This window comes from Carcharodon carcharias, chromosome 3 (assembly GCF_017639515.1).
Source record: "Carcharodon carcharias isolate sCarCar2 chromosome 3, sCarCar2.pri, whole genome shotgun sequence".
Classification (NCBI taxonomy): domain Eukaryota; kingdom Metazoa; phylum Chordata; class Chondrichthyes; order Lamniformes; family Lamnidae; genus Carcharodon; species Carcharodon carcharias.
Genome location: NC_054469.1, coordinates 47,452,954 through 47,476,367, shown reverse-complemented (window position 1 = coordinate 47,476,367; position 23,414 = coordinate 47,452,954). Strand labels below are relative to the sequence as shown.

At 42.9% G+C, this 23,414-nt stretch overlaps 1 protein-coding gene across 9 annotated transcripts in view; it reads right to left on the bottom strand.

Annotated features, from left to right (window-relative positions):
- nrp1a (neuropilin 1a) overlaps window positions 1–23,414 on the bottom strand; it is a 204,722-nt gene that overhangs the window by 61,089 nt on the left and 120,219 nt on the right. For all 9 annotated transcript variants that reach the window (XM_041183373.1, XM_041183372.1, XM_041183365.1 and 6 more), the window contains 4 exons: window positions 22,022–22,180; window positions 8,737–8,881; window positions 5,782–6,113; window positions 4,088–4,232 (listed from right to left, as the gene is read on the bottom strand). In XM_041183373.1, the coding sequence (XP_041039307.1) occupies window positions 4,088–4,232; window positions 5,782–6,113; window positions 8,737–8,881; window positions 22,022–22,180 (781 nt within the window). The remainder of the gene's footprint in view (window positions 1–4,087; window positions 4,233–5,781; window positions 6,114–8,736; window positions 8,882–22,021; window positions 22,181–23,414) is intronic.

The window sequence follows — 23,414 nt, the reverse complement described above, 5'->3', positions numbered from 1 at the left end:
GGGAGCTGCAATTTAACTGATCGACTGATTAAAGTTGCTGAAAAGATTAATGTTGGGATGTTCAACTCTTGAACATCATAATGCATGCAAACTAGTTTAAACTGGTCCATTAGAATGGCACTGGGTAACCCACAATCACATAAACATCGCTACAAACTCTGTGCCCCCTCACCTCCCACTCCCCTGCAAAGGATGGCATAAAAATACACTGGGCTGAATCTTCACCTCGGCGTGCGAACACGCGCCTGATAGCACATGATAATGATGGGCAAACGTCCTGACGTCATTGCGCACTCATGTGATATTTCGGTCGGCGGGTGTGTGCAGGAGTCGGCAAAGTGCCCACCGACAATTAAGAGGGCTGTTCAGCTCATTAATTGACTAATTAACTAGAATTTTTCCTGCCCGTCCAACCTTACAGTCGGTGGGCGGGTGAATAGGCCAAGCGGCCTTTTGATTTTTGAGGAAACCTCATCCACGGGCGGGACGAGGTTTCCGATGTTAATTAAAAATAAAATAAAAGTTTTCATAGAGTCATAGAGGTCTACAGCACAGAAATAGGCCCATCGAGTCTGCGCCAGTCAAAAAAGTACCTAACTATTCTAATCTCATTTTCCAGCACTATGCCCATAGCCTTGTATGCCATGGCATCACAAGTGCACATCCAAATACTTCTTAAATGTTATGAGGGTTTCTGCATCTACCACCCTTTCAAGCAGTGAGTTCCAGATTCCCACCACCCTCTGGGTGAAAAATTTCTTACATCCCCTCTAAGCCTCCTGCCTCTTACCTTAAATCTATGCCCCCTGGTTATTGATCCCACCAGGAGAAAAGTTCCTTCCTGTCTACCCTATCTACACCCCTCATAATTTTATACACCTCAATCATGTCCCCCCTCAATCTCCTATGCTCGAGGGAAAATAACCCCAGTTTATCCAGTCTCTCCTCATAGCTAAAACTCTCCAGCCCAGGCAACATCCTGGTAAATTTCCTCTGCACTCTCTCAAGTGCAATCACATCCTTCCTATAATGCGGATTCCAGAACCGCATGCAATACTCTAGCTGTGGCCTAACCAGCATTTTATACAGTTCCAGCATAACCTCCCTGCTTTTATATTCTATGCCTCGGTTAATAAAGGCAAGTATCTCATATGCTTTCTTTTCAGAATTCATTTGCAACGTACCCTTGCTCATGTGACAAGAGTCACATGAGTTTTCCTTATTTTTTAAAACTTTATTTTTAATGTGGAAAATCTTCAGCTCCCTGAGGCGGCTCTGTGCCTTCAGGGAGCTTTCACTGAGCGCACCCGCACGCACGCGCTGACTTCCGCGCTCACCCTCCTCCTCTCCCCAACCCACCACCCCCACTCCCCCCAACCAGGCAGCACTGAGTGTTTCAGCGAGCGATCCGCACTGGCTGGCCGTTAGTTGGCCAGGCCAGTGTGAAATCGCAGTCGGGGCCTGATGGCGGGCGGCAGAGTGTCATGTGTCCTCTCCAGGGCCTGCCCACTGCGCCCGCCCAATGAGGAGAAAGTCCTCCCCATTAGGTTCTGTGCCTGCATCATATATTCTAACCTTTAAGCACCTGGAAATATTTGGACGATTGTGGGTTGGTCTTGCATTGACTTAACACTTACAGTTCAATGTGCTCTATTGGGAATTGTTTTTGTACATTTTACATTCCTATTTTTACTTAAAATAAAAATGCAAGAACACGTACAATTTAGTCATATTGCACACAGTATTGCACACAGCACCCCATTTGGTAGGGTATTAGAGACATGAAGCTGCAGTGAATATTCACTAGAATAATACCAGGAATAAGAGTTTAAAAAGAAAAAGAAAAGAAGAACGTACAGAGCCTTTTGTGCCCTCAGGAAATCCCAAACTGCTTTATAATCGAATATGTACTTTGGAAGTGTTGTCACAGTTGTCAATGTCGGAAATGCAGCAGCCAAGTTGTGAAATGAAGGGCCAGATGATTTGCTTGTTAGTGATGTTCATTGAGGGATAACTATTGGCTATGCCACTGGGAGAAGGTCCCTCCTTTTCTTTGAATAGTGCAGTATAATCATTTACACTGACCTAAGAGGGCATACATGGCCTCAGTTTAACATCTCATTGGAAGGACTGCACCTCTAACAGTGTACCACTCTTTCGGTGTTGTACTGAATTGTCAGCCTAATGTTCTTTACTCATGCCTCCGGAGTGGGACCTTGAAGCTGCAGCCTTCTGACTCAAGGATGAGAATGCAACCACGGGAGCCAAGGCTAACATTATCAAAACAGCTATAAAGAAAGATTACAGTTAGGCAGAGAAGGTTAAAGGGGCTCTAATAGAGATTTTCAGAATTAGGAAATGTTTCAAGTAAATAGTGAAATATTGGGCTAGATTTTACTGTCGACGAGCAGGGGCGGGATCCGCTCATTGACACGTAAAATGACATGTGGTGATGTTGGGTGGAACTCCTGACATCACCTTGCCCCATTTAAATTTTCAGGAAGGCGGGAGCGTAGCAAAATCAGCTGCGCGCCCGCCAACCTGTCAATGGCCAATTGAGGCCATTGATAGAACAATTAAGCTAATTAGTGGACCTGCCCATACAACCTTAAGGTTGGCGGGCAGGCCAGGAGCCCTGGCGGGAAGTAGAAAAAACATGAAACCTCATCCACAGGCGGGATGAGGTTTCATGTAGGGTTTTAAAAATTTCATAAAGTTTTTTTGGAAATTATGAACATGTCCCAACTCATGTACATGAGGGGGCATGTAAGGGAAATTTTGTTTTCTATTTTTAATATTTTTGAAAGTAGAGGCAATCTCCCTGAGGTTGCACTTAGCTTCAGGGAGATGAGTGCGCTCTTTCGTATGCATGCGCGAAAGAGCACTCTCTTAATTTTAGGCATTCCCCCGCCCACACAGGGAGCGCATAGCGCTTCCCTGCGGACGTCACGCTGGGCGGGCCTTAATTGCCTTAATTGGCCCACCCACGTAAAATTGCGCTGCACCTCCGATCAGGGGCACTGATCGGAAGTATGCCCGCCCATCAACTTCCCCCCCAATGGGGGGGAAAATTCAGCCCATTGTTTCTACTGATTGGCAATGTATAACAAGGGGCATAATACAAGATCATTAGATGCCTATGATCCTTTATGGACTATGACTAATTATTTACTTACCAGAAGAATGAAAGGGGAGATCTAGATCTAATACTGAATATGTGAATTAATAGAATTATATCATTTAAATGTGTTACTTAATAATAGGGAATGAAGCAAAGGACATAAGGTAAACACTAATATGTTTTGGGTATTTTTGTTGTTATCTTTAGAAGCATAGGTTTAATTAGCCAAGTTTGTGAGTTACAAAAACTTTCTATGGTTGTACCCATTGACATTGTGCAGTCCAGTGGGGTGAAATCACACTGTGTCAATTAGCATATAAATGCTATTTTTAGGCAGGCATCAACCCATTTATTTTGAACAGATTGCTAAAATAGTGTCCACAGGCATTTCAAACAAACGAATTAACATTTTTGTAAGTTAGTATTGCATAACTGCAATCTTATATGATAAGTGAGGTGACACACAGAGGAGCTGGAGAATGTTTTGCTTCACTGTTGATATACAAATATATTTTTAGTCAATATTTGATAAATTACATCTATTGGTGCAAATGAGATCTTCATCTAAATTAGTCTCACTGTTGTAAATTATTATTGTTCCAAAAAGATAAAAAAGTTATGTGTATGTCAGACATTGTTTTGCAAATATCCTCTAATCTATTAATAAGGTTTATACAGGTGCCATTACAACAATATTGTAACCATTAAAATAAATCTACTGAAATATATATCCTCTAGGCAAACTTTCTTATGACAAATGGAACACCTGTCCTGATGAACAATGAAGGTAAATTGCAAATCTTCAGCCCTTACACAAGAGAAATAAACGAAGATTTAAGAGTGACTGGAGCTTTCGATTTGAAGCATTTCATCATATTTCAATCCTCCAGCCCAGCCCCAAGGGCAGTTCCTGCTGATGGATACACTACTCAATGAAGCTATGGAGCATTTTAAAACCCTCATTACCTTCAATCTCACAGCCCAGCAGCTCCAAACGTAGTCCTAACCCAGCCGCTGATGCTCTCTCAGGGTAGATCCGAAGGTATCTTGTTAACAATGGTTCAAATTTCCGAATTTCTGGCGTATCATAGTTGGTATTTCCTTCAAATGTCTAGACAATATGGAAAAAAAATTCTCAGGCATTAGTTAAATCCATTAACAGAAATGCACACCAGAGAGAAAATATGCTCATTTTTCAAACGAAAATATAATGAGCTACATCTGCATTACCTGCATTACATTTTCATAACTTAGCAGCATTTGTAATTACAGTATTGCCCCAATTTTCAAAAAATGACAGTTTGAACATAATTCTGGAATTACGTACAACAGATGCTGAAATTATTCCGTAAATTCGACTTTTCCACAAAGAATCCCAACATTAATTGAAAACTGAGCACTGACACAGGGTTGAAAAGCAATACATCAAAGGAAAATTCTTCATGTCTCATTTCTTAACAATAGCTGTAAATCAACTAGTGTGTTGCAAAAGATTTCTCTTAAAAATTCAAATCTAAAAATGGTTGCCATCAATTGCCACCAATTTAGTAATGGAACCCACACAGCCCCACTGACAAATTGGCATGTTTTATGCCTGCTTTACACCCAGAAAATTGACACAATGCATGCCAATTTCGACCCCTATTTATGGAAACTTTGGATGATTTAATAAATTATCATAAAAATTCAAACATGAGCTACTTCCATAGCACGGTGAATTTGGTAGGTAATCACACCGGGCATTTACAATTATTTTGTCTAAATTGGCAGTAGTTTATTACATTTCCAGGTGAGATGAGCTACCTGCAATTTCTGATTGAAACATATATGCCTACCCTGCAATCATGTTTCCGCATTTTTTCCTTTTGTGTTATTTCCTCGGGCTTTCCCTAGCCATTAGCAGTACCATGGTAAAGAATATGTCATTCCCACTGGCAACTATTGGAGTCAAGTGCAAGAGTCAAACAATGAAACACTGAAAACTGGCCACACCCATTTAAAAAAGGAAACCAGACCATTTCCCTATTGAATAACTTCAGGTCCTACTCTGCACCGATGACATCCAAATTGAATGGCATCACATTGCCTAAAATTGTCCTTTATACGAGTAAAGTGTTTGGGAACATTTCTTTTTCCATTTATTTATGAACATGTTATACATTAATGCAAATTTTATTGAAATGCACCGGATGTCAGCACGATGAAAAGGATTTGGAGTGCTCTTATTTCCCAAACAAAGATTCTCCAGATGCTCATTCATGAAGATAATCTTTGCATTCTAATTGGTACAGAGTCTTCTGCTTTGCCAAACAAGGAAGCACTTTGCATTTTCAGTGTAATCCACAAGGACAAAATGTTGACTTTGTGTGGTAGCAGTGTGCTGTTGCAGAGAAAATTGAGACAAATATATCCTGACTGGAGAGGGAAAAAGACAGTAATTTTTTTTTAAATGTAGACATGTCCATCATTTTACATGTTGGGAATATGGCAAATGTGACACAAGGCTCCCGGCATAGGGCTGCATGTATGCTTGCTTTGTTACTGTGGAAGCAAAATGTTAATTTTAGTGGCAGCATGCTGGCACATGCTGGGACTCGGTGTCCTGCTTTCATTTCAAAAAGAACTATCCATGTCTAAGGCTGTGATCATAGTCTACTTGCCTTCGGTTTGGAGCTGCCAGGATTTGTTACCAACTTCCAGTCTGATCCATTTGTGCTGTACCCAAGCTTGAACCTCCGCATAAACACTTTATTGTCCCTCTGCTTCACGCCCTGAATGATCACGCTCCGCACCTCTTTCTCCGCTCCCAGGTCTACCTGTATCCATTCGTTATTATAGGATTGAGGGGTCGGTTTTAATGCCCAGCCTGCTCGACTGGTGAGAAGCCGAGCATGTTCGGGACCCCAGTAACGGTCCATGGAGGATGAGGCCGTGATCTGGTTGTCAGGGATGAGCCCAGATACCATTCCTAGCATTCCAGAGCAGGGATAATCTGCAGGACAAAGGTAAATGGCCATTAGAGAGGAAAGAGGTAATATTTTATTAGAAAGATTGAAAAAAAATCTATTGGTAATAGTCCAGTGTGAAAAAATCAAGAAAAATCAGTCTTAAATTGAAGCAGAGTGCAGCCCTATAGGCAAGCACAGGAATGATACAAGCAGCTGTAGAATTCTGTGGCATAGTGTTACTTCCTATCAGTTATTTGAAAGCTAAATATTAAGCTCTCTGAATGTGATAATGCAGTTGTGGGTAAAAATTAATCACGGCAGTATGCCCTGTCATTTTGATCTCCAAGGCATTTCATCCTTAGTTCTGGTTTGCTGCATGGGCTGACTTCTTTGACTAGATGGCTACTTTTCTTCTCAGACATTACCTGGTTCATTGCATGCTTGTGCAATCTGCTGCTTCTTTTATTTTCATATATTAAGTGGTTTGCAGCATGTTTCATTCGCTTTGGCAGGCTAGTTGAGGTGCTTTTTATTAACTTTTGAGAATGGCCATGATCCAATGGCAATAATTGTAACAGCTGGCCCTCCTCATCGTTCAAGACCCCAAACACTCCTCCAGGCAAAGCAGCGATTTACTTGTATTTCCTTCAATTTAGTTTATTGTATTCACTGCTCACAATGGGGTCTTCTCTACATTGGTGGGCCAAAACACAGACTGGGTGACCACTTTGCAGAACACCTCCACTCATTTCGCAAGCATGACTTCAAGCTTCAGGCTGCTTGCCATTTTAATTCACCACCTTCCTCTCATGCTCACACTTCTGGCCTCAGCCTGCTGCAGTGAAACTCAACATATCCCAGTTATCTCCTCCACAGAGTTGGGGTGCAGGCTGGCAGAGCCAAGTCCTAGGGAGTTCCAAGTATGGCATAGGGCACTGCTGGAGTTTAATAAACTAAAAAATGTAGCTTGCCACACAATGCACCAGTAAAGTTTCCACTGCTGGACCAGCTAAGACCAGATACGAGTTAGAGCGTAGAGGGAGCCATGTGGAAAAAGTTCCCCCACTCCCCTGGTTAACATTTATCCCTCCTTGCTGATTGTGGGAGCTGAAAGTGCATAATTTGGGCTCCACGTTTGTCTGCCTTACAACTGTGACTGCACCAAAAATACCTCAGTAAGCATTTTGTAAAACGCTGAGGTTGTTAAAAACACTACATTAATGCAATCCGTTTCTGTCTTAGGTTCCAGGTTTAAATCCTGCCTAGTCTGTTGAGTTGGAATTCTACCCCGTCTGCCAGGTGTAAATGTGTCATGTGTCTAGTACATGCCAATGAAGCAAAAACAGTTTCAAACAAGCTGAGACAATCTCAAAAAGTTAAAAAAAATCTAATTCAAAAAGAATTCTCAAAATAAGCCTGAGATTACTAAAATGTACACAAGCATGTAGAATTCTGCACATAAAAACTCTTTGGTATTCTGTGGTAACTGTTCTGAGTGAGTGGGATTCTCTCGTTCATCTGCCGGGTGACGCAAGCAGGAGAATTGTCATGACAATTCAACCCCACTGACTTTCCTCAGCAGAGTTAAAGTTACGGGCAACACTGGTTGTCCATGTAAATGAGGACCGTTGGCATCATTGGAATACAGGCTACCTCAGATCAGTTCCATGGGGTCTTGGGTTTGCAGAATAAAACTGCTTGTAATCAGGCACAAATTGAAAATCTCAATCAGGTTCTCAAAGCATGACTAATGGGGGAAACAGACATGTTTGGATCTTGGGAATTAACCACATAACAAGGGGGAAATGATGTAATTAGCACTGGACTAAGCAAAACTTTAAAGGCAGGATTTTTCGGATCTTGAGAATTAGCCATCGCGTTATGGATCTGACAACCTCCTGCACAATGCTAGATTGGAAGTGTTCTTGTTCTGACGATGCACATCAAACAATGCATATATGCAGTTAATGGGAAATTATTAATTATTGGCCACTTAAGGGCTGCTTCTCACCTGGCCGCAATGTTTCGATTAACGGGAGGAGCTCATGATGGAAGGACCCTGGCAGATCACCCTCTTTGGGTGTTAGAAAAAGGGGAGGGGAATATTTCCAGATAGGGTGCCCAACCCACCCATCCAAGGTTTATTTCCACCACCCCCCCCCCCCACCCCTCCCCAGCCTCCCTCTTCCCCAATACTTCTTCCCCACCTGGCTTTGCCATCACGACCCACAACCCCTTCCCCCTCACCTTTGAAACCTCCCCTCCCACCCCACCGTGAGACCCCACATCTATCTGGTCCTGTGGGCTCCTGCATTTAGACTGGTGGGACTGCTTGAAGCTCAACACAAGCTCGAGGAACAACACCTCATCTTCCGATTAAGCACTTTAGGGAAGCAGCCTTCTGGTCTCAACATTGAGTTCAATGTTGCCAGCAACATTCACATTCCAAGAATGAGTATAATTCTTTTTTTAGATTTCTCAGTAACTTGTTTCAGGGGCTTTTAAACATGGTGAACATTTTTCCCCCTTTACCATATATCCAACTGACCAAAAATGAAGTTTAAAAAAAAGATGGTTGGTGTTGCAGAAAACAGTTAACTCTTCGTGAGTTTACCTGAGTGAACAAACTATTTATCAAATTAGCTGTCTCACAAGTTGATTTTTTACCTGTAATCTTGCATCCATATAGTTCGAATCGAAGCGCAACACCACCCTTCCATGTCTGTGGTCTTATGCGAACATATCGCGTCAGGATTGTCTGGGGAAACTGCCTGATCACGATATCTTTGGGATTGCTGTTACCTTGAAATATCTGCAAACATAAAATCACAAGTGTATTTGTAAGGCAAGTTGCTTATTCTTCAAATTTTCTTTGCTCTCATGCACAATAGCTCCTGTCAAGGGCATGGCTCCAAGGGCACTGGTGCTGCTTTGAGTGCCAGCAACCTTCTGGGGTATGACGTCTGACTGTGGAACAGCATTTCAGCCAAGCCTGGTCCAACCCAACATTCGTACTTTCCAGTAGCAATCACTTGATTATAATCAAGAGCAAGAATCCCAGTGGTCTTTGCTCCTCCCTACATGAAAGCCAAATTACAGTGCCCATATCATTCACCTTGGCTGATATCAGATGACTCACCACAGAGTAGGGTTGGATATTGGCGATATCGTTACATGTATGAGGTTGAGAAGATTGTTATGTTTTGCGACTGTGTCTTAAGGTATCATGAAGGGGGTCATGTGACCTGTTCTGAAGACTGCTTGACAGTAAGTCTGGGTGGTTTGAGTGTTAAAGATTAAAGGGAGGCCCAGATTGTGTTACTGAGGTGATGGTGTGAGGCGATCATGGTTGGAGTCAATGGCAGCTGCCTCTGAGTTTACAACGGGCAGATTCTGTGTCTCCCAAGAAAGGTATTGAAAGTATTGGATTGTAAACAGTTGTGCTGTAAACTGTCCATTTATTTCTAAGATAAAAGGGAATTGGGCTCCATAATAACTAATCAGTATTTCTACCTGAATGCAAGGCTAATGTGTCTCACATTGCCGCGGGGAAGAATGCAGAAGAAGCCTATTTTGATATCAGGTTACAGGTGTCCTACAAATCAATGAATATCACAGATAGACAGCAGGTTTGGTGTTGTCAGCAGAGGCAACAGGCTGCTTGGCTTTGCGAACTACTGCAGCCAGATGTAGGAGGGAGACAGTCTCTGGTCAAGGAGACGCATCTTGCAGCCATCTAAGGAATCCAGGACATTTGTCCCAGCATGGCCAGAGGAGAATAATAATCAGGAAAGGCTTTATTGCTGGTAGTGGACTTAGGAAACTCTCCAAAAAGTAAGGGAAGCTCTTGGAGGTGGTCACTCAAAGTTACTACTCGCCGAAACAGGGAATTGCAAACCCACTGGAAGCTGGGAGCAACTGTGGACTGTTTGCTATAAAAACTGTAATTCTGTGGAGAGTGCAATGTGTGATAATTATAAAAAGGGGACATTCCTTTCTGTCGTTCAAGGCATGAGTTGCCTACAAAGCAAAATAGGGTTCAGTCAATACTGTCTTTTTATTCATTTGTTACAATAAAAGTTTTAAAATATGAAATCTTCTCAGGTCATTCTTTTAGCTATTAATTGGAAGTTTGACTATTTCATGTAAAGTTATTAATCTCTATGAGGGTTGTAGCAATATTTTGGTCTGTAAAGCTCAGCACTACACAATACAATGCATTTATCCACATGGAGCTGGAAGTTCGTGAAGAAGATGGGTATCGGGTGTCAACAAAATTCCTAATTCGAAAAGTCACCTCCATGAAGAGGCCCCTGCCCATCACATGAGGAGGTGGGGTGGGATGGAGTCAGGCCTGCAGCCTCTGGGCGCAGATCCAAGGTGACAATGGAGACAGACAGATGGTGAGGCCAGTAGGCTGGAAAGCCCGCCCCCACTTACTGGGACATTGATCTAGTTGTAATGATGAATGTCACGCCTTCAAACCCCCACCACATACTCCCTCATATGTCCCTTGCTCCTTCATATCCCTCCAGCCTCTTCAATGCCCCCATGCATCCTCCATACCCACTCTCTCAGTATCCACTATATAGAGAAGCAATGAACCATTGTGAAGTTTGACAAGTCTTTACAATAATCCTGAAACTAACACAATGAACAGAAGCTTTGAAAAGATCATTTGAAATAAACTGCCCAGCTTACAACATCATAAAAGAGTCAATCAACCACAAACATTCATAGGTCAGGATTTTCTGGTCTGGTGAGATCTTCCAGTCCCACCAAAATCAATGGAATTTTGGCTGGCTCGCCATACCCACCACAACAGGGCCAGAAAATCCCAGCCATAGTATCAATGTCAAATGCTTTTATCACTTCAGACCTCTTGATCCTGTGTAAACGCACAGCAAGTGAAAAAACTCTTCAAAGAAATAGCAGGTTATTACAAGGTATCAGTCAAACAAATCTGCCTCTCCCTTTGCAGCTGTATAAACACTGCTTGTTCAGAGGCAAGCCGATTTTTCATTCTTGGAGTTCAGCCAAGCATTCATAATGGCCATCAGTTTAGCCCATTTTTGTTGATACAGTTGCCAGATGACTTCATTATGAATGAATGGCTGAGTTCCAAGGATAGCTAAAGCATGTCTCAGTAAACAATGTTTATTTATGCTTAATATTTAATGAGCCGGCAAGGGTAGGAGTGCTGCATGCGGACATGCAGCAGCACCGTTATTCTGTGCTGGTGAAAATTGCCAGAAATGAGAATGGGGTCATGAATCCCAGAATTGGGCCCCACCTGCCATTTTAAAATGCCTCCCAAATAGGCCTGACTTGGCAAAAATCTGGGACATGGAATGTTTAATTCAAGGCATTTCGCAGAAAGTAAGTCTGTTGTACAGAACTTGAATATTGCTGAAAAGAGAGACATGTTGCTACATCTTTTCATCTTGCACTCATCAAGACAAACGCAAGAATGCCAAATTTTAAATGATCATAATAATTTATACAATAGGAGAAAAGGGGCGCTGATTGGTTGGTAAGTTGATTATGATTGGCTGAAGTGTGTTACCATGGACAAAACTACTGGAGAACTACAGGCTCCTCATGCTTCTGGGTAATTACCAGGACAGTGGAAAATAACTGCTGCTCGTCTTCAAAATAGCATCATGGGATCTTTTATGACCACCTAAGAAGGCAAACAAAGCTTCGGTTTAACATTTCATCCAAAAGGCTGTACCTTTGACAGTGCAGCTTTCCCTCAGTACCGCACTGGCGTGTCAGCTTTGATTTCTGTGTTTAAGTCTCTGGAGTAGGACTTGCACCAAGAACCTTGTGACTCAAGAGTCAACAGCACAACTAACTGAGCCTCAGCTGGCGCTAAAATTGTTATCTTAAATTTACCGTATTTAGGAGAGAAGGAACAAAAATGAGAGAAAACTCAGGGAAAGGAAAAATTTAGAAAATATTTTAATTTTAACTTGCTGCCAGTATGAATTATTGCTGCCTATTCTGTGAGGTGCTGTGATTATAAAAGACACTCCCACTGCTGCTCAAACTGGGCCTAAGAAGAACGCCCTTCAATGCACGACACAACTCTGATAATTTCAATTTTTCAGTCCAAACGAATCTCAGCTCTTACTGCAATGTAGCATCGTGGACTGATATCTATTGAAGTCTACCCTGAGGCAGATGGATCTTTTCTTTTGTTCGAGGTATTTAACAGTCAGCAGTAAGAAATTAGATCTTTATCAGACATCACTAAAACCTATTTTGAATTTTGGTCTCCAGAGAGAAGAATGGTGTTTAGGACTAAAATAGTTTCTTAGTATAATCAGTACTGAGGATTCTCAACATTTTCCATGTCTTTAGTGTGTTGTCGAAGTGGGATTACTTCAGGATATATTGTCCACTATCTTGAAGCTTTATCAGCTGTGGCGGAACTCAAATCCCAGGCTGGATAAAGATCTCTATTTATAGCTAATTGTGTTCCTGCGGAGACATGCAGGAAACTCCAACCAGTCAACTGGTTTACTTCTACTTCTCTGTACAGCTGTTACTGATACTGGAGTAGTGAGCTGCTGCTTTAATTTGGTCACAGTCACATTGACAGTGTGCAAGTCCTTTTTATTAGAAGTTAGACCAATGAATCGTCTGTCTTTTCCTGATAAGGAAACTCTCCAGTTGATGAGGTAGAATTTTACGTTCCCCTGGCATCGGGTTTGTAAGGTGGTGGAGTCTGTCCATCAGCAGCCTCCTTTTAAGATCAGTCACCCTCCCACAAAAGGACTGGCCCCAGAGGGTGCTTCCTCCTGCCCTGACCTTTCCACCAACACTCCCACATCCCTCTGCCCTCATCTCCCCTCTCCACCCTGAGGTCCCCAATCTTATCTGGCCCTGGACTCCCGAGGCTTGGACTCTGGGGGCTGCTTGTAGTCCCAGTCCTGTCCATTGCAGCTTCTGGGACTAGAGAGCTGCCAGCCAATCAGATTGACCATCAACTCCCTGAGGTGGGACTCCGCCCCCCCCCAACCGCCCCCCCTCCCCCCGCCAAGTGAGGGACAGAAGTCTCACCCTCAGTCAACTAACGTTCATTGAAGCATAAAATGGCTGCGGGGCAGACAGTATTGACGTCACTGGATTTGCCACCGAATCCTCAGATGGTGGGAAGGGAAACCTGCCATCTGAAAAATCCTGATCATGATGTTGTTAAAATAACTATAATCATGAAATGTCATCACTGGTGACATATACATAACACCTGCACAATGATGCCACTAAGATTGCTAATTTTCCATGCTAACTTTTGTTTGAGTTATATGGTGATAATACTCAGAATGTAACAACAGGAAGAAAAAATTAAAATTGATCTTCCCAACCCAAAGCAACCACAAAAAGGCCAAACATTGAAGAAATGTCTAAAGAATTAATAAGTGCGCATCCCAAGGGAGTACATTATTTCACTACCAACCACAGACCCATGAATTGAGTCTGTATCTAACTGCTATTATTTTGCTCCACAATGAATATCGAATAAAACCTTTCACTGAAAATGCTGGAAATACTCTGTATTTGACTCGAAACATTAACTCTATTTCTCTTTCCACTGATGCTGCCAGACTTAACAAGTATTTCCGCACTTTCTGTTTTTATTTCAGGTTCCCAGCATCCTCAGTATTTTGCTTTTAAAATCACTCACTGTAGTGGGCCTTATTATGCTGAATTATAGAGAGCATTAACTATTGGGGCAGGGTAGCATAGTGGCTAATTTATGGACTCATACCAGTACCAGGGTCTGGAATTTGAGTTCAAATCCCAATACAGCAGTTTGAGAATATGAATTCAGATTGAAAAATTAATTCAAAGCTGTTAAGGTTGTTGTAAAAATGCGACAAATATCCTTTTAGGGACATGAACTTGCTATCCTTACCTGCTCTGGCCAACATGTGATCCCAGTCCCACATTAACATGTGAAAACTACTCACCATGACTTTCTCAGGGCAACTAGGGATGGACAATAAATCCTGACCTTGATTTGAATTGAATGAAAATTGTTCACTGGTTGCTGAATATTAGGAGAACCACTTCACTAAACTACCACACATGGAATGAGGATAAAAAATTACTACAGAATGAGCAGAGATAGAAGTTAAGTCAGGCTATTTTTGGAAAAAACAACATATCAGTTGGCCAGATTTTATAGCTTGGCTCAGTTAGACACCTTCGGGTCAGTAGGTTGTGTGGAATTAAACCCACTCCAGGACTTGAGCTGGTAATCCAACCGACATTTCAGTACAGTGCGAAGGAGGTAAACCCTCCGTGGATCGCCACCTTGACATGGTGGAGAGGCTCGTGCGCTCCGATGACCCCTTGAGCAATGCCATTGGAAGCTCCTTGCCGCCCATGGTAGCAAGGTGCCGGACAAAGTGCAGTCCATAGAGTCCTCACCAGCAGAACAGGTGAAAGGAGGCTGTGCTTCTCACAGAAGGCTGTAGCAGCAAGATAGTTCTGGTCATCGGGGTTCGACACATCCCCAAAATCTGACCATCAACCCATCGAGATCATGTGGACAAAGATGGAGCCCCAAGGTCCCCATGTTAAACAAAGTCGTATCCAGGCTTCTACCAGAGAGATAAAGGAAGTGATGTGAGAAGAGAAAGCCCGAGACCAACAATATGCTGACCATCATGTCATGCGAATCTTTTTTCAAGCCACGAGGGACATCTATAGACCAAGGAAAAATGGACAAAATCCCATTCACTCACAGGGTGGTGTTTCCCTTCGTAAGGGTGACAATGCCATCTGTCAATGCTGGTAAGAACATTTTCAAACAACTCGACTGTGCATCCACGGTGGCAGCTGATAATCTCCAGCGATTCCCCCAGTACCCTGTTCAAGAACCCGAGGGTGAACCACCATTGATGGGAGGGTTGCAATAAGCAATCAAATGGATGGGAAACAACAAATCCTGTGGCCCTGGTGATATTCCGGCTGAGGTCTTCAAAGCTGGTTGGCTTTTGCTCACTTCAGTGCTCCATGCATTCATCTTACGGATCTGGGAGGAAAAAGAACTCCCCTCACCCCCCCACAAATAGACAGACATCAGGAATGAGACAGTTCTAACTATCTTCAAGAAGGGAGATAGATCATGCTGTGGAAACTATCGAGGTTCCCCCTTGTCCAAAGCAGGGAAAATCCTGACACACATTCCCCTGAATCACCTACTTCCTGTGACTGAGGGGATCCTCCCAGTGACACAGTTTCTTTCAGATAAACCTCTGACATTGTCTTTGTTGCCAGACAATCCAAGAAAAATGTCAAGAACAACATCAGGAACTCTTCATTGCATTCATTGACCTGATCAAAGCATCTAGCTCAGTAAATCTCAAGGCTCTGTGGATTGTGCTCCAAGGATTTGTATGTCCAGGAAACTTCATCACAATCTTGCAACTGCTTCATGGTGATATACCTGCAGCTGTCTTGAGTGGGAGATCTGAAATAGGCACCTTAAAAATCCACACCAGGTTCAAGCAAGGCTGTGTGATAGGTCCCATACTATTTATAATTTATCTGACAGTGCCTATCATATTATCAAAGATCAAATGCCCTCTGGTGTGAGTATTAAATACCATCTAGACGGAAACTCTTTAACCTCAGTTGCCTCCATGTCAAAACTAAACTGACCACCATAGATGCCCGTGATCTACAGTTTGCAGATGACTGCGGTGTCGTTGCCCACTCTGCACCAGATTTACAAATCACTTTTGATCTCTTCAATTCTGCACACAAGAAGCTCAGCCTGTGCTTGAATGATGCCAAAACAAAACTCATTTATCAACCCACGCCTGGTCAGCCAAACATTCTACCTCCTCTATATGTTGAAGGAGAGACTCTGGAAAATGTTGAGCACTCCTCATGCCTTGGCAGCCACCTCTCTCGAAAGGCCAGCATTGATGAGGAGATCCAACAACAGATCAGCTGCACCAGCTCAGCCTTTTATAAACTAGGCAGTGAGTGTTTGACAGCAAAGTCCTCTACAAGACAACAAAAGTCCTAGTGTACAGAGCATTTGTCTTCACCACACTCCTGTACTGCAGTGAGACCTGTACTGTGTATCAGTGACACATAAAAGCACTAGAGAAACTCCATCAGCAATGCCCCTGTTGCATCCTGTGGATTCAGTGAGAGGACTGTCAGATGAATGCTAATGTCCTTCTCTAGCTCTACAAGCACTCAGGCAAAGCCCCTGAAAAATCAGCTTTGAAGGACTGGACACCATGTCCAAATGGCTGAAAAACAGCTTCCCCAGCAGGTCCTGTTTTCTCAAAGCATCCAATGCCTGAGCTCCTCAACGCAACAACTGGATCACCCAGTGGTCCAGGGGAGGACAAAGAAAACATTTCAAAGACCCTTGGAAGCTCTCCCTCTTCATATTCCACAGTAGGTAGCATGATCTTTACTTAAAGAGAATGGCATCTGTACCTTATGGCAGACTGCTACGCCTAGGGATTGTTTGAAACAATTACAATTTCATATTAGATAAAAACAAAAAACTGCGGATGCTGGAAATCCAAAACAAAAACAGAATTACCTGGAAAAACTCAGCAGGTCTGGCAGCATCGGCGGAGAAGAGCAAAGTTGACGTTTCGAGTCCTCATGAACCTTCAGCAGAACTGGTTCTGTTTTGTTCTGAACCAGTTTTGTTGAAGGGTCATGAGGACTCGAAACATCAACTTTGCTCTTCTCCGCCGATGCTGCCAGACCTGCTGAGTTTTTCCAGGTAATTGTTTTTGTTTACAATTTCATATTGATGTGTTTGAAAACAATTCAAATTTGATTAAATCTGCCCCATTGTGTTTTCTCACACAATAAAATGATTCTGAGCTTTTAACACCCAGGAGTATGCAACAATACCTCTTAAACCTTTTTAAGATACATTTTGGTAATAATTCACTCATTACTTCACAGAAGATTTCAGTTGAGACTATCTTTCAATTAGTTACATTTAAGTTAAGAGTTTACAGGTGGCTTGAGTTTATTCAAATAAAAGGATTTGTGATTAATCTGCTTAATGATTCACATTAGAGCCTCAGATTATTTTACAAGTGTTAATGCCTCTGTTAAAACAGCAAACAGAGGGAGGTCATGTGAATGCATTAAGCACCCGCTGGCTAATATTGGCAACAATCATTTCCAGGTATATACTATAGAAATGTGATCAGTTTTAAATTAGGATGTTGTTCTTTAGCGAAGGTTTCGTGTTAATGCATCTGTATTCTCAAACTTAGAAATCTGATGGGTTCTCTGTGCGTAGAATGGAAGGGTGAATAACTCCTGTGAATTAAATTGATTAAATGTTCTTTGCTGTAGACCAAAGTGACAGAATTCCAGTCTTAAAATCAAACTTTATCATGGCCCACCAATGAGACAATGTTCCTATAATGCACATTTTTAACACAGGGTAACAAGATCCTGACAATTTAAACAATTTTAGTGTGAATTCTGGAGCTCTCCACATTCTTATCTCTGGAGTATAAGAAATTGTAGCTCCACAAGTCTTGTCAAAATATATGTTTAAACTTGTTAAATTCTTCCTTGATTGCCTGACATCTGGACCCCATTCCCAGCCCCATGGCTTTTTCTTTCATGTCGTGTTTGGTCTCCAGAGGCTGGATTTTAAATCAAGCGGTGCTAGTGGGCACTGAGAGACCCAAAAGGCCAGTGTACCGCCAGTAAAAGATCGGCTTTGTTTGAACAGATCTCCATACTATGGAATAGCTTTGTTTAGCTGGCTAGTTCTTTGATCATCAAAAAAATATCTGCCAATACAGGAGGCCAAAAGGACAGAAAATCAGAATTGTCTTTCTGTCTTGAGAGAACTGTCAAGGTCTCAGTTATTCCAGGCTCTTTCATTTGATTATAAATTAATGTACCACTGGAGTTTTCCTAATGCTATGCATAAGCTTAGCATTAACTGCTACAAGGAGGAGGTCAGTAGCCAATCAACCAATACCTTCCTGGTGTGGTTGGACAAGGAACATCATCTCAGCTGAATGTGCAGATTTCACTATGGCGCTTAGATTATTACAAATGTTGGATATCCAACTCTCTGGAGCACAATCCACAGAGTCTCACAATTTACTGAGCCAAATGCTTTGGTCAGGTCGGTGAATGCAATGAAGAGTTCCTGGTCTTTTTCTTGACATTTTTCTTGGATTTGTCTGCCAACAAAGGCCATGTCAGAGGTTCCTCTGGAAGGTCTGGAGCCACACTCTGTCTCTGGGAGGATTTTCTCAGTCACAGGAAGCTGGTGATTCCAGAGGATGCGTGTTTTCCCTGCTAAGGATAAGTGGGAAATACCTCAATAGTTTCCACAGAATGATTTATCTTCTTTCTTAAAGAAAGTTAGTATTATCGTGTTCCTGAAGTTATTGGGTGGGTGGAGGACCGATGGGAGGGGGTCTTTATCCTCCCAAGTAGGATGAGTGCATGGGGTCGTGACATCAACAAAAGCCCACCAGCTTTGAAGACCATACCTTGGCAGCCAATTCCCTCAAAAGGCCACTATTGTCAAGGAGATCCAACACCAGATCAGCTGCGCCAGCTCAGCTTTCTACAAACTACAGCAGCAAGTATTTCACAATAAAGACCTCCGCAAATCAACAGAAGTCCCAGAGTATAAAGCAGTTGTCATCACCACACTCCTGTACTGCAGTGAGACCTGGGCTGTGTATTAGTGTTCATGAGCGCTGGATGAATTCCATCAGCAATGCCTCTGCCACATCCATCAGATTCAATGGAAGGACTGTTGAAGGATATAGTGTCCTTCTTGAAGCCAGCTCCACAAGCATTCAGACAAAACTCCTGCAGAATCAACTACAATAGACTGGACACTCTACCTGCATGGCCGAAAAGTGTCTTCCCTGCCAGCTCCAGTGTTCTCAACTCTCAAATGGTCAACATTCCAGGGAAAAAACAAAGGAAACACTTCAAAGACACTCTGAAGTTCTCCTGGAAGTGCAGCAGCATTGACAGTAATGACTGGGAGGAGCTTGATACCAACTGTTCAAAACAATGACAACTTGTCTATCAAGCTACAACATGTTTTGAGTCACAACGTCTTAATGATGAGGCAGAGTGGTGACCAGGAAGTTAAGAAAAGGAAGCAAAACCTGCACTCCAGATCCCACTGCCCAATGATCTGCAGGTTGAAAATCGGCTTGTTCAGTCACATGAAGATCCATGGCAGAACCTGCAAACCTGAGTAGATGTCATCCTCCAATCAAGGGCCAGCCACTGAAGACATGGATTTCTAAATCAGATTCTGAGCTGAATACTTAAATTACTACAATTATTAATTACCTGACACACTGAAGATTTGTACGATCGGTGGTATCATCTCACGACGTTTTCTATCTTGTTCACGCATAAGTATAAATGTGACTAATCTTGACAAATGGGGAGAAGTAAAATTTAAGGATGATTTTGTATGGGGAGTCTGGGGGGTCAGGGTACCCATTGCAGATTATGGGAAGTGGGGATCATTTGGTTCCAGTTAGATAAAGATTTATAGGGACAGACGCATGTAGACTGATGACATGCAGCTCAACATCACCACTACCTCGCTCAACTGTTCCTGCTAGATTATCAGACTGCTTATCTGAAATCCAATACTAGATATGCAGAAATTTCCTCCAATTAAATACTGGGAAGACTGAAACCATTGTTTCAGACACCTGCCCAACCTTTGTTCCCTAGCTACTGACTCTATCCATTTATAAAAACAAAAAAACTGCGGATGCTGGAAATCCAAAACAAAAACAGAATTACCTGGAAAAACTCAGCAGGTCTGGCAGCATCGGCGGAGAAGAAAAGAGTTGACGTTTCGAGTCCTCATGACCCTTCGACAGACTCTATCCATTTCCCTGGCAACAATCTGAGGTTAAGCCGGTCTGTTTGCAATCTTGGTGTCACATTTGATCCTGCAATGAGCTTCTGACCTTATATTTGCACCATCACTGAAGACTGTCTATTTCCACCTCCATAACTTCACCTGACTTTGCCCCCATCTCAGCTGATGTGCTGCTGAAACCCTCATTCATGTCTTTTCTGCCTCTAGACTTGACTAATGCAATACACTCCTGGCTGGTCTCCCACATTCTACCCTCCATAAACTTGAGATCTTTCAAAACTTTGCTGTCCCTGTCACAACAAGTCCCATTTCCCTATCACTCCTGTGCTTGTGACCTACACCGGCTCCTGGTCAAGCAAGATCTTGATTTTAAAATTCTCATCAATTTTTTACAAATCTCTCCATGGCCTTGCCCCTCCCTATCCCTGTAATCTCCTCCATCCCCATAACCTTTTGAGATATCTGCGCTCCTCTAATTCTGGCCTCTTGTGCATTCCAAATTTTAATCACTTAATTTTAATTGGTGGCCATGCCTTCAGGTTGCTTAGGTCCCAAGCTCTGGAATTCCCTCCCAACACTTCTGCATTTCACTACCTCCCTTTCCCTCTTTAAGACACCCATTAAAATCTATCTTTGATCAAGCTTTTGATCATCTGACCTAATATCTCCTTATGTAGGTGAGTGTCATACTTTGTTTTATAATGCTCCTGTGAAGTGCCTTGAGATGTTTCATTGGCCAGAATCTTCGGGTCGGCGAGCAGGCGTGGGCCCTGCTCAGTGACATGTAAAATGTCGGGCATGCGGCCTGACATCAACACATGTCATTCCAATCTTCAGCTCGACGGGTGCGCACCGGAGTCGGCTGTGTGCCCGCCTAACAGTCAAAGGCCTAGTGATTCCATTTAAACAGCAATTGAAGTAATTAACAGAGCTGTGCATCCAACCTTCAGGTTGGCGGCAGGCAAAGAGTCCAGGCAGCCTTTGCATTTTTCATGGAGCCCCATCCGCGGGCGGGATGAGGTTTCATGAAGGTTTTTAAACTTTAATAAAAATTTTTAATAAAATTCATAGACACATCCTGGCTCATGTGACACTGTCACGTGAGGGGACATGTCCGAATAATTTTTATAAATTGGGCCCTGGCTCTCCCTCCTACCTCTGCCCGCACAGGGAGCGCTCAGCGCTTCTGGGTGCGCATCACGCTGGGCGGGCCTTTTAATTGGCCCGCTCATGTGAAACGGCGGCATGCTGCGATCACTGGTGGCGATCGGCTGCGCGCATAGCCACCCACGCCCGCTCCCGCTCAGCCCCCCCCCGCCCCCCCCCCACCGATGGGGAGAAAATTCTCCCCATTGTCTTAAAGATGCTCTATAAATGAAATTTGTTGTTGCTGCTGATGGCCTACTGAAGAAAATATATGAAGACTAGCATTAAAAAAGCGTGAGCTTCTCATTCCTTTGAGGAGGAGGTTATTGCCTAAGGTTATATATGAGGTGTTTTTATTCTTTTGTGGCAATTTGTGCCTAATGTTTACATTTCCACATATCCTATATTTCAAAATGTATACATTAAAGGAAACCATTGATAATAAAAATACAATCCATTCAATCATGGATAATTGTCTTGCTTAAAATGTGAGGCCTCAGCTGTCAGGAGGAGAGATGGCGAGGTAATTTAATCAACTTGCTTGCTGCACGTCCCTTATTCATATTCCATTAACCAAAAAAAATCTCAGATTTGACTAATCTTATCTACATGTTTAGATCCAATATACAATCCTCTCCGATGTTGGAATCTGGAGAATTTTAGCCTTTAGTAGGTCAGATTTAGCTTTTCTAACTGTGGAGGGTAACTTTAATTCAGGACTTAAAGGAGCATCAATTCATGCTCTTGTCACAGACATGGATAAAAGATCAGCTGTGTCCTCTAAAGTTAGCATTTCAAGGAACAAACAAGTTGAATGACAACTTTCATATCGTGCATTTCTTTTTCAAAAGAGCACTTTTGCTGACGTATTTAAAGTAAAAGATTGTTTGAACAACATACCTTTGGTTGTTTACTCCTTTCTTTCACAGTTATCCAGTCTTCACCAGTGGAGCTCACATCCACTTTGTATGTTTGGATAAAATACTCCCGCTGAGTTTCTTTGGAGATAGCACCTTGCGTTGCTATGGCAGAGACATGCTGCAGGAATCCCAGGTCCACCTGCAACAATCAAAAGCAGCCACAGCTTGTTAGACATTAGTGTAACTTGTTACATTACACAATAAATACTGGTCACCTGTATTAATACAGCGCCAACTCTCATTAATATTTTCAAACGGTCAAGTGAAATTTTAAATATTAAAACAAAACTGTCTGCTGATTCAGTAGTGAGTTTCTTGTTCATTTGCTACAGTGTGCGCAATGGGTCAAATATGCATTCAGCTACCGTGCAGTGTTTATGGGCTGAATTTTACGTTGATCAGGCAGGCGGGCGAGGACCTGACCCGATCGGGCGTGAAGCGCGAGAGATGATGTCGGGCGAGCGTCCCGACATCATTGCGCACTCGATATTTCGCTCAGCGGGCACGCGTAAAAGTCGGAAGAGCACCTGCCAACAATTAAGAGAGCAGTTAAGCCCATTAACGGCGCAATTGTCTCTGATTTTTCATCGCCCCATCCAACATTATGATTGGCGGACGGGCGCATCGGCCAGGCGGCCTTTACATTTTTCATCAAACCTCATCCGAGGGTGGGATGAGGTTTCTGCTATGAAATAAAATAAAAATAAAAATCTGAGGGCAGCGTTTTTATCAGCTATATTTTCAGGTGCCTGGTTGCTCGGACATTTTCTTTCTGCTTTTTAAAATGTTATTGGAGCGTTTTCGGGTCTGCAGCTCCCTGAGGCAGCCCTCTGCCTTCAGGGAACTTTCTCTCAGTGCTTGCCCGCACACGTGTTGACATCGTCGCCCACCCTCCTCCCACCCCCACCCGGCAGTGCTTCACTGTTGCTTGGCCGGCCTGTGTGAAATCGCAGCTGGGGGCTGACCGTGGTCGATGGTCCAATTCCCGGCCGATCCTGGGCCCGCCGAGCTGAAAATTCAGGCCTGTGTGTTTATGTGCTGTGTGTGTGCCTGTCGTGTAATTCATTCACTGGAAGACCTGGTTTATTTATTCATGAATTCACTGTTTGCTTGATTGTCAATTCTGTGGGTGCTCCAAGACCTGACATTAATGTGTCAGAGATTAAACCTTGCCAGCTTACTTAAACAAGGAGGCCACTCGAGGTTTTCAGCTGGAGTGAAGCTCACCTGTGTGTCTGGTTTAACTAAAGATGCAGCAATTCATGAACTCAAAAGGGAAAAATATTTTTTCCAAAAGTTTGGGTAGAAATCCCACCACTGAAATAACCCAGCTTCAGATGTGAGTGGCTTTTATATTAAAAGACCTATTTAAG